This window comes from Cavia porcellus, unplaced genomic scaffold (genome assembly GCF_034190915.1).
Source record: "Cavia porcellus strain 051 isolate PalLab524CR breed Dunkin Hartley unplaced genomic scaffold, mCavPor4.1 scaffold_2, whole genome shotgun sequence".
In the NCBI taxonomy this organism is placed as follows: domain Eukaryota; kingdom Metazoa; phylum Chordata; class Mammalia; order Rodentia; family Caviidae; genus Cavia; species Cavia porcellus.
In genome coordinates, this window is record NW_026947485.1 from 65,217,615 (window position 1) to 65,229,840 (window position 12,226).

Genomic DNA, 12,226 nt, shown 5'->3' on the forward strand with positions numbered 1-12,226 from the left:
ATTCTGTCTCCAGTTACCTTTTTGTCTAGATTTACCCATCCTTAAAATTCTGTGATGATCTCTCTCTGTGTTGTATATATGTAATCTTTTATCAATCAGTTTTCAAGTTCATAGATCCTGCCATAATCTCTTTAAGTCCAGTCAAGTAATTTTTTTCAGATTTGGTATTTTTCTGCTCTAGAATTTCTGTTTTTTTTTTTTTTTTTTTTTTTGAGAGGGGAGGTACTGGGAATTGAACTCAGGATCTCATGCTTGCCAGTCACTGTACAACTGAGCTAAATCCCTGGCCCCTTAGAATTTCTATTTTTATAGTTTGTATTTCACCCTAATGTTTTCATGTATAATGTAATATATTTATTTAATTCTTGAGGATATTATATTAGTTGCTTTAAAAAACTTGCCTGTTAGGAACAACAACAAGTCTTTTTTACTCTTGGGGATTGTGCCACATGTTATCTATATTTTGAGTCACATACTTTGCAATGTTTTTCTCTGAAGAATGCTAATGTTCTTTATTGTTGTTGTCATTGATTCCAGATACTTATATTGTCTCTAAAACTACAAGTTTCTTTGAATTTGGTAACTCTTCACATCACAGCTTAGTATTTTTGGTCATTAGCTATTACATTAGTTATTATGGCTGTGTGTCAAATTTCCACAAAATTTAGCTTCTTAAATTAATGAGAATCAGGAATCCAGGAGTAGTTTTGCTGACTTGTTCTATTTAAGGGTCTTTTATGAGATTTCGCTCAACCTATCAACTGGGGCCACAGTCAGGCTTTATTGGGATTAATGGATCTGTTTCCAGGCTTACTCACAAGACTGTTGGCAACAGGCATTAGTTCTTTGCCTTATGTGCCTATTATGACATGGAAACCGGGAGAATGAGGGACACAGGATTTACCCAAGATAGGAACACCAGTATCTTTAAATACAATCTTGAAAGTGACATAATATCCTATGTACCCTATTCTATTGACTATGCTGAGCAACCCTGGTATAATATGTGAGAGGACTCTACACGGAGTGGAATTGTAGGTTGGCATTAATAGTGGTAGCTAAGGGCTGGGGATTTAGCTCAGCGACATAAGCACCTGCCTTCCAAGCAGGCAGTCAGGAGTTCAGTCCCCGGTACTGATAAAAATGAAAAAGACAAAAAAAAAAAAAAAAATAGTGGTGGCTAATAGATAGTGGTTTTTTTTTTATTTTAAGGAGAATAAAACTAAGCAAAATAGAATAAAGCAAATCAAAACAGTATGACACAAGATTTCAAAACAAGATAATAGAAAATCAACAGTGGTTACCATAATGCTTGTTGTCTTCAAAACAGCTGCTCATACCTTCAGACATAGTAAAATCAAGAAAAAAGAACAGAATAGAACAAAAAAAAAAATGAACTCAATACAGGATTTCAAAACAAGATAATAGTAAATCCAAAATGGCTACCATAATATATCTTGTTATCTTTGAAATAACTGTCATGCCATCAGATAAAATGAAATCAAACAAGACAAAACAGAATAAACCCAACCAAATAAAACAACGAAAATGATATAGGACTACAAAACAAGATAATAGGGAATTAACAATGGCTTCCACCTTCAGAAAGGGATCCCCGCACAGATGCGACATTGCATATTGTTAGCCTCTGAAGAGATGATCAGACTACTAGCTTTAGGCCTGCAAAGTCAGTGAAATACTAAACCCTACAAGCATTAAGTTGTGTTTTACCTCAGTAGCTATCATCACAGCCTGTGTTTCTCTGGATCAGCTGGTCTCTTATGCGGGGCAGGGCAGGGGAACCTTGGCTCTTTTTGTCTCTCAGCCAGCACACAGGAAGGTACTGACATCTGGTTCTCCTGCTGGCCTACTGATGGAGCTAATGCACAGGAAGGGCTTGGCTTCTTGTTCTCCTCGCCTGCAGCCTGTGAATGGCACCAGCTCATAGGAAACGGCTGGCATCTGGTTCTCCTTCTGGTAGCCCATGCATGATGTCAACTCTCAGGCAGGGCTTGCCTCTTGTTCTTTTCCCCCAGGCCTGTGAATAGATAATGTTTAATCTATTTAAGTTTAAGTACTTGAATTTGTAGATGAGATCTTTTATACAAAACTACAGGTTCAGATACCTTCACTGGTAAATTCTGTCAAGTATTTAAAGAAGAAACCATGTCAATTTAAAAATGAAAAAGACAAAAAAAATTATCTTTTATAAAGTTGATACCAACTTTATTCTGATAGTATAATAAAAGAGATATTTCTGTCAGTATTCTACAATAAACATAGGCACAAAATTCCCTAAGATTAAAGCAAACCATATCCATTAATACAAAAATAATATATCAAAGGATTTATTCTGGGAATGCCAGTCTTGAGTCCACATTTACAAAATAACATATAGTTATCATATCAATAGGCTGAGGAAAAGCTATATAAACTTTTCACTAGATACATAAAAAGCCAAAATGGTACAACAAAATACGATTTTCAAAAAAATGTCCTACATAGTACAAGGGAAGAAACAAATGAAAATTGTGCAGACTAGAAAGGAAAAAGGAAAAAAAATCTTTGACAGTAGAGATACATTAAGTAGAAAATTCCAAGAGATCGATCAAAAATATATATATATATATAAATATATAAAATATATAAAATATATATAAAAGGTTTATATATAAAATCAACCATACTTCTACATATTAGCAGTGAGTGATTAAAACTGAATTTAAGCAACATTCAACATAGCACCAAGAACATGAAATAGGTAGAAATCTAACAAAGTATATGGAATATTTGTATGCTTAAAACTCTAAAAATAATACTCAAAACCTAAATAAATCGAATTATGTAGTATTCATAAATTGGAAGACAATATTGTTAGCATGTCAGTTCTTCAAAAAATTATCTCCAAATTAAAGTCAATTCTAATAAAAATACAGGGTTGTGTATTTTAGAAAACAAAATAAAAATGAAAACAATGAAGTAATTCTAAAATTTATATAAGAATTAAAAGAAACAATAGCTGAAACCATGTTAAAAAACAATGGATGACCTACGTGATATGACCTCAAGACTTATTTAAAGACTATAACACTGGCAAGACAACAGACCTAAAGATTAGTGAAACAGAGTCCAGCAATAGACTGACTTTTAAGATGTGTATGAAAGTAATACATGAAGAAAGAATATAACTTTCTGTTTTTAAATTTTATTTAAGGAGAAAAAGAAAAAAAAAGCAGAAAAAGGGTACAAGTTATACAGAATTTCAGAAAAAATAAACGGTAGAAAATCACTAGTTAATGGATTACATATTGTCATCTTAGAAATAGTTGTTCACATTACAAAATTAAAGCATATAAAGTGGACATTCAAATAGTGAGACCAAGTTCGAAAGTATAGGCAACAACTGTGAAGACAATAAGATTCATTATGACGCCCATTCTGGTTGACTATTATCTTCTTTTGAAGACCTGTAATGTCTCCAATGTTTTGGTTTTATTGGTTTTGTTCTTTACTGTTTTGTTCAATTTTATTATAACTGATTATATAGGCAATTCTTTTTAAGATAGCAAAAGGCATTATGGTAACCGTTGTTGATCACCTTGTATTTTGTTTTTACATTATGTATTATGTCCATCCTTTTGATTTGACTGACTCTGTTCTGTTGGCACATTTGGTTTTACTCTCTTCAAAAAAAAGTAATAAGAACTGTGGGAGTAATAAAACCCAAAATGTGTAATTGTAATTGTACAAAAGAGAGGAAAAGAAAGTGCTCTAAAGGACATACCTGCATGTATATTTACGTGTATAAGATAGATAACCATATTACTGAGTTTTGTTGGATCATTGAACAGAACTGTTTGCAGTCTCACTGTTTGAGAACTGTGTTAGAAAAATACTTTTGGAAAGCATTTTTTTTTTTATACCAGGGATTGAATGCACAACCTCATGCTTGCCAGGCAGGCATTCGTACTAAATGCCTGGCAATTAGAAACTGCAACTCCAGCAGTGGGAATGCAAAAAGTATATTCACTTTGAAAAAATGTTTGATAATTTCCTACAAAGTTATATGTATACATACAAGGTGGCCCATCAATCACTTTTCAATTACACTTTTAAGTGAAAATTTATGTTCAGTTTTTAAAAATGAGTGCAGATATAGAGTGGTCTTATTCATAATCACCTAACTGGAGTCTCAAGTCCTTGTTCTGCTGAACTGGTTATTTATTTATTTATTTATTTATTTATTTATTTATTTATTTATTGTTCTGAGAGAACAGGGTCGCACTGTGTAGCCCAGACTGGCCTTGAGCTTGTAATCCTCCAGTCTCATCTACTCAAGACCTGGTATTCCAGGCATATACTACCACGCCTGGTCTAATGGATTGTCTTACTAATAAGGAATGAAACTACTGATATATACAAGAACACTGATGAATCTCAAGTGGCAAGTGAAAGAAGGCAGGCCCTAAAGACTGTTGTAATTTATAGCATATATATGTTTTAATTTTTTTTTGAGACAGGGTCTTGCTATGTAATTCAGGTTTGCCTTAAACTCACTGTGCACCCCAGGCTGGCTGTGAGGTGATGGCAATCCTTCTGCCTCAGTCAGGATCCTGAGTGCTGAGATTACAGGAGTGTAAGTGCTGCAATGCCCAGTATATTCTAGGTTTATCATATATATATCCTCAGAAGCAAGGAATGAAACTGTAGCCCAAATCTTTGTTTCCATACTTTTTATACATTTTTTTTTGTGGTGCTGGAGAGTGAAGCTAGGGTCTTTCACATGCCAGGTAAACACTCTGTCACTGCATGCCCAGCCCTGTGATCTTGATTTCTAAATACTATTCTTTACCCAAAAAATTCCCACATATATTTATAAATAATGTAACTATGAGATATATAAATAATATAAGATAAACTGTAAGTCTTCCAAGTGATCATGAATTGTTACCAGTTTTAGTTTTTTATGCTAGTTTTATAATAGATTAAGGTGGCATTGAAAAAAAGTCCATCAGGCAAGGTGGAGCTTAATCAGTTTGCTCTCCTGAGGATGGTCAAGGCTTTAAAGTGACTTGTTTCTAAAGATAAGAGTACAGAAAGGAAAAAGCACGGCAACATACATTAGAGAAACCTGGTAATACTGTTAGCCAATGACCAAGGTTATCACTGCTAATGAAGTCCTATGGAATGTAGATACTCCTGATATGATGTGAAGAAGCCATTTGGCGTCTGTTGCCATTCTTTTAAAAAAAATCCACTATACCAGGCTATTCCTAAGAAAATAGACAAATTCAAGCTACAGATCATTTCACAAAATTCTGAATCAGTACTCTTGAAAACTGTCAGGTCATGAAAAAACAAGGAAAGATTGAGTAACTGTCATAGACCAGAGTTGACTAAGAAGACATAAATATATGCAATGTGATATCTAGCATCAATTCTGGAACAAAGAACATTGAAGAACTAAGTAATCCAATAAAGTCTAAGGTTTAGTTAACAGTAATGTACTAGTGTTCGTTTCTAAGACTGGACTGAAGTAATATAGTAGTATAACAGAAAAACTGAAATAGGAATAAATAGAAACTTATTGTAATCTCTGCAACCCTTATGCAACTCTAAAATTATTTTAGGCAAAAAGTTTTACTTAAAACATAAACTTACTATGTAAAATCTTGTGCTGTATTGTTAAGATAATAATCCCCTCTCTCATTTTTCCACCCTACGAGAGAAAGGAATCATAGCTGCTTCTCTTCACACTCCTTTTTACCCTGGCACATGTAAATCAGTGGGAGCTTCAGATCTCAGCATTTTCAGGGTCCTCCAGTAGTTTGTGAAGACGGTAGATTTTCCATGCATAGCTTTTGTCTCCATAATTTCATTTTACAGAAAAGCATTATTCAACTTTTTTATCCTAGGGAATAATCTGACAGCTCTGCCTAGTGCTATCCATAATCTTGTTTCACTGAAGGAGATAAAGTTTGATGACAACCCTTTGTTGAGACCTCCAATGGAAATCTGTGAAGGCAAACAGCTGTATACTATTACTTGCTATCTGCAGAGGGCAGATGAAAGAGATGGTAGGTGGTGAGTGATTGATTATTGTCTTAGTCACTTATTGTTGAGGCACATCATTGTAAAGGAGAGTCCTTGGCTCATGTTTCAGTACTTGGTCAGCAGGCTCTAAGGAAGAAACAGCATGGGAGAGGAACATGTAGAGGAACAGCTGCTAACATCATGGCAGTTAGGAAGTAGAGAGTGACGAGGAGCTGGGGAGGAAGTTACCCTTCCAGGTCCTGGTCCAGTGACCTGCCTTTTTGGACCAGGCTCCAGCTTCTAACATTGAGCCAAAGGCAGCACCTCCATAATCCAATCATTTTCCACGCCTTCACCTCTGAGTGTGTGAGGCATTGGGAAGCCCTCCAGACATAAATCATAACAATTATCTTAAAAGTAATTTTCTGACATCACTTTGTGAATGAAAAGACGGTTTGCTTTGACTGGAGATTTTTAATCTGGCATAGATGTTACAATATTCATTACTTAGGGTGAATGCCAGGAGCTTATTTTGATGATTCAGATTATTTAATACAGGTCAGTTAGAGGGTTGGGCTGCTTCCTATCCATTGACCTTCAGTTAGGTCTTTGATGATTGTGGCCAGAATCAGAGAATTTATACGTGCATTTATTCCCCTCCAGTCTGTTTTCCAAGATGTAGTTATTCTAGAAAACACACCTTGAAAGAAATCCACAGAGTCTTTCCACTGATACCAGTTTGTTTCTGGCACACTGTGGCCTTCTGTCTGATATCCTTGAAGAGTCTTCATGCCTCTGTCCTGAAACTCTCCACTGTATGCTTCTGACTACCTCAAAGCACAGGTCACTTGCTTCAGATGTCCTTCCCTCAGACCAGATGGATGCTGGTTTCCCCGAGCTTCTGAAAAGGAGGCTTCTTTGGGCTCTGAGACTCCTCCTCAGGAAATGCCCTGGTGGCTCCTCATTGTATAAGCAGATAAAAGAGCCAGTATTCAAGGAAAATGTCAAACTCTTTTTAAATCCTCAGAGAATTAAAGAAAGAGCTTGGAATTCACTTTAAAATTGGTTGGCCAGGCGTGGTTGCACATGCCTGTAATCCCAGAACTTGGGAGGCTGAAGTAGGAGGTTTGCTGGGAGTTCAAGGCCAACCTGGGATACATAGTGAATTCAAGGCCTGAACTACAGGAGCAAGACCCTGTCTCAAAAAAAATATTGCTTACTTCAGGGAGAGCATGGTGGACAGATTAACAGCAGCTACGAAGGCTCTCTGAGACAGCCAGCATAGAATCCAGGAATGGTGTGGTGTGAGGAGTCCTAAGCAAGGGGAGATATACCCTGTCGACCTAGGAATGAACTAAGTTCAGAGAAACCAACTGGAAATGCAATCCTGGTGCCATAACAGGAACAGATAAAATCTCAGCATGGAAGCTGGAATCCATGCCTCTGGAAACCACAATTTGAATTTCCTGCCGCTGTTGCTACTTCTGAATTGGCACAGCAGGGAGAGAGATACGCGAAAGCTCTGAGAGCGGGAATCGGTGAATGGAGTTGAGAGCAGGACTGGCAGGGAGCTCTGCATTGACCTGTGGTGAGTGAGAGGAATGGGGACCCTTCCATAGACTTGGAGGTTCCAACAGAGGACATTCTTGGACCAGGCAGACTAGCCGGAACAGGATGCTGCAGTGACTTTAGTCACATATTCCTTTCTAAAGCAGGATTGGTGGGGAGTGCTTGGCCAGGGCGATGCCACGGACTAAAACCCCATAGACTAGCCCAAACCAGGTCCCAGTGTCTGGCAGTGCATCCTAGCAGTGAAGCCTTCAGTAGGTTGACTTGGAGGGGTGGGTCCAGCAGAGGGTTGCCCAGGTCTGTGCCTCCCTAGTACACTGCAATGGGCGGGAACACCGAGCTGGTGGTTTCAAACAAACTGTAACTGACAAAGAAAGAAACTGGGCCTCCTATATATGTCTGTATGGAAGGAACAAAAAGTATGGGAAGAGGGAGCAACAAGAAAGGTCCTCAGTCCCCAATCCTGAGAACACTGATCCAGGAAAGGTAAATGCAAAGGAGAATGAGGACAGAAAACATGCAATATCAGACACAGCACCAATAGACATAAAGCGATATCTCCGGAGCCTCATAGACAAGTTCAAAAGTGAAGTATTTAATGAAGTAAGGAAAGATATAAGTAGAATAGTTAGAGAAATGCTAAGCACCGCCCAAGAAAAAACAGATGGTACAATGGAAGAACAGAAAAAAAGGGGAGAATTGTTTGATGGAGAAAATAGAGAAAACATAGAATACATCAAGCAGGTTCAAAGAGATTACCAGGAAACTAAAAACTCTATTGAAAGCTGGCATAACAGCTTGAAAGAAACTGAGGATAGATTATCTGAACTGGAGGACAAATTTGTAAAGTGGGAGTATGAAATGAAAAACTTCTTAAAAATAACAAGGAAACAAACAGCAATAATACAAGGCTAGAAGATGATAAGAGGATCTATAACTTAAGAATTAAGAACATAAAAGAAGAAGTAGGGACACAAACAAATGAACTACAAAAGCTATTCACAGAAATAATCCAGGATAATTTCCCTAATTTAGCAAAAGGTAAAGATACTCAGATGTATCAGGCATACAGGACTCCAGCCACCTACAACCCAAACAGAGCTACACCCAGGCATATAATAACCAAAATTCCAGAAATACAATATAAGAACAGAATATTAAAAGCAGTCAGAGACAAGAAACAGATCATTTACAAGGGAACACCCATCAGAATTACAGCAGACTTCTCAGCACAAGCCATCAAATCATGAAGAGCATGGGGCAAATAATTCAAGCTTTGAAAGATAATAATCTCCAGCCAAGATTGATATGTCCTGCACAATTGTCCCTAGAAATTGATGGAAAAACAAGGTGCTTCCAGGATAAAGAACTAGGAGAATTTGTAACCACCAATTCAACTCTACAGAGATTACTGCAGAATATTCTAAAAAAGAAAAATGCCAAGATTCCAGAAACAGTGGCAGAGAGGCCATAATGAATGGAGCAGAAAGTGAAATGAAGAAGACAAACTGACAACTAATGACAGAAAAAGAGCTCAACAGAAATGAGGCAGAGAATGTTGGATGGAAGGAACAGCTATTTTGGAGAAAACAAGACATCATAATAGCTACTGCTGATTGAATATCATCTTGTTTTGAAGTCCCATCAAGCTTTTCCTCTTCTGTCTTCCTCGGTCTTAACATGTTGTATCTTATTGGATTTATTATACGTGACAATATAAACAAAAACTTTTATAGACAAGGAGATTATACAGAAACCATTGTTTATTTTCTGTTAGTTGATTCTAAATACCCTGTAATCCTGTCATTCTCTTGAATGGTTTTACATTGTCTTGATATGTTTGATGCCATAGTACACGAAGTTATACTCAAAGATTTCAAGGAAAGAGACACTATGGTAACTAACTTTATGTCAGGATATCTTGTGGTGAAACACTATTTTGCTTAAAAGGTTATGTCTTGACCTGCGCTGTTTTGTTGTTATGCCCTCTTTTATCTCAATCTCCTTTTTTGTAGTATTTGCTTTTTTATTTTTATCTTTTTAATTAAGGGAAAAATAAAAAATAGCAGGATATATTATGGTAACCCACTTTGATTTCCTATTAACTAGATTTGAAACCCTGTATTGCTCTCACCATCTTATTTTGATTGATTTCCTCTATTCTGTTTTGCTCGATAGTACCAAGTTCAAAAGTATAGGCAACAACTGTGAAGACAATAAGATTCATTATGATGCCCACTCTGGTTGACTATTATCTTCTTTTGAAGTCCTGTCATGTCTCCAATGTTTTGGTTTTATTGGTTTCGTTCAGTTTTATTATAACTGATGATATAGGCAATTCTTTTTAAGATAGCAAGAGGCATTATGGTAACCGTTGTTGATCACCTTGTATTTTGTTTTTACATTATGTATTATGTCCATCCTTTTGATTTGACTGACTCTGTTCTGTTATGTCACATTTAGTTTTACTCTTCTCAAAAAAAGAAATAAGAACTGTGGGAGTAATAAAACCCAAAATGTGTAATTGTCATTGTACAAAAGAGAGGAAAAGAAAGTGCTCTAAAAGATATAACTGCATATATATTTAAGTGTATAAGATAGATAACCATATTACTGAGTTTGTTAGATCATTGAACAGAACTGTTTGCAGTCTCACTGTTTGAATGTCCACTTTATATGCTTTAATTTTGTAATGTGAACAACTATTTCTAAGATGACAATATGTAATCTATCAACTAGTGGTTTCCTACTGTTTATTTTTTCTGAAATTCTGTATAATTTGTACCCTTTTTCTGTTTTTTTCTTTTTCTCCTTAAATTAAAAAAAATATTGCTTATAATATCCTTTTAAATAGCTATTTTTAGTAATAGGACTTTTCAGAGTTTAAAAGACATGGAAATAATGGTTTAAATTTTGGTTCATACTTTATATCTATATTGCCATTTTCAGTTTTACTTGACATACATATTTAATACAAGCAAGCTAAAGCACTGGAGTATCTTTTCAAAACAAACAGCTTAAATTTTCTTTTATGTTCAAATGTAGAGAAAATCTTAGAGAAGATGTTCAAGATAGTTGCCAACAATATCACTGAAACAAATTTTGAATTTTTGTGTCAAAAACTAAACCTGGATAACTCAGAATATGATGTCCCTACAAAGAGGTATGTATGAATGTCAGCATTTGCTAAAAGTTTATTTTCACATCTGACTATATAATATTGATATTGCATGGTTTTGAAACATTCATTTTCTACTTTACTGTAGAAGACTCATTTTAGTTTGCTACATGGAGTGGGGTAACAATATTGTGCTAGTTTTGAGAACTTGAAAATTAAATGTAAACTGGATTATTGTCTTTTTATAAGGAAACAGGTGTAGGGCAAAGCTAACATTCACTTTCTGTTTGCTGAACTTTGCTAACCTTTGCTGAAGCTTCTCTTTACAAATTAATTTCAGAATCTAGTGAATTGATATGAAAACCTAGATATACAATATTTAAGTAATTTAAAATAATGTTCTTAATTTATAGTTGTCATTTTAATTTTTTCAGCACTGTTTCACTAAATGAAAAAGCCTACCAGACATTTGTTAAATGGAAAACAGAAAACTTATCACTAACTGCTGCTGCTTTAAGAAACCAACTAGCTCGGGCACTAACTATGATAGGAGCATATGGCATTATGGACAAAATAACAGCCTTAAACCTTTTTACATGTGCAACCAAGTTCTAACCAATGGAGCCATAATAAAAATTGAAAAATTAGGATGCATTTATATAATTGAAATTGGATTTTTGAGCCATCTCACTTTATCATACAAGAAAATTGCAGGTGATGTTTCTCTTTTATATATTCCTAAGAAATGACAATTTGAAAATATCACTATCATATTATAATAATATATTGTAGACATCATTTGTATATGCATTCTATTGTCTTAAAATGATACTGAATCTAAAAATAAGTAATAATTTGTTATACACTAATTTGCCAATACAAGAATAAGGTTATGAATGATTTTTATTGTGTTAAGAAGAGAGCAGTTTCTTTTTAGGTAGTGGCTTTAAAATGTTAGGAGCTTCATGGAGAGAGAGAGCTAGGAGAGAGAGAGACAGATACAGATACAGGCACAGAGTCAGAGACAGAGATCTATTTATATACTCTGGGCTCCAAATTCAGCCATGTCTGAAGCTAACTATACTTCTGACTTTTCACTTTCATTCACTTTGGCTAGTTCCACCCGAGTTTCTGTAACTTTGAATTGAAAGAGACCCTAGTAAAGTGGTTATAAATATTGTAGGAAAAGCAGTTTTTCTGGCTTTAAAAAATAACTTTTGCATGCTTGTAATCCCAGCATTCAGAAGGCTGAGACAGAAGGATCGTTGCAAGTTCAAGGTCAGCCTAGGATACATAATGAGTCCAAGACCCTCTCTCAAAAACCCAAAACCAAAACCAAACAAATAACCATAAAACCAGCAAACAGACCTATCTACAAATAAAATAAAAAAGAAACATGAAAAGAAAGAGAATTTATTTTGAAGACTGGAATTTAGTGAATATTTAGTTATCATTGTTTTTTAACTATAACATGAAATATTGGTTCAATAACTATAAAATCTATAC

General features: G+C 35.3%; 1 protein-coding gene across 1 annotated transcript in view; it reads left to right on the forward strand.

Moving 5' to 3' along the window:
• Window positions 1-11,534, forward strand: part of Lrrd1 (leucine rich repeats and death domain containing 1) — a gene marked incomplete at its 5' end in the record, with an annotated part of 19,825 nt that extends 8,291 nt beyond the window's left edge. The window contains 3 exons of the mRNA XM_063235882.1: window positions 5,916-6,077; window positions 10,648-10,765; window positions 11,155-11,534. Of these exons, the coding sequence (XP_063091952.1) occupies window positions 5,916-6,077; window positions 10,648-10,765; window positions 11,155-11,335 (461 nt within the window). The remainder of the gene's footprint in view (window positions 1-5,915; window positions 6,078-10,647; window positions 10,766-11,154) is intronic.
• Between the last annotated feature and the right edge of the window lie 692 nt (window positions 11,535-12,226).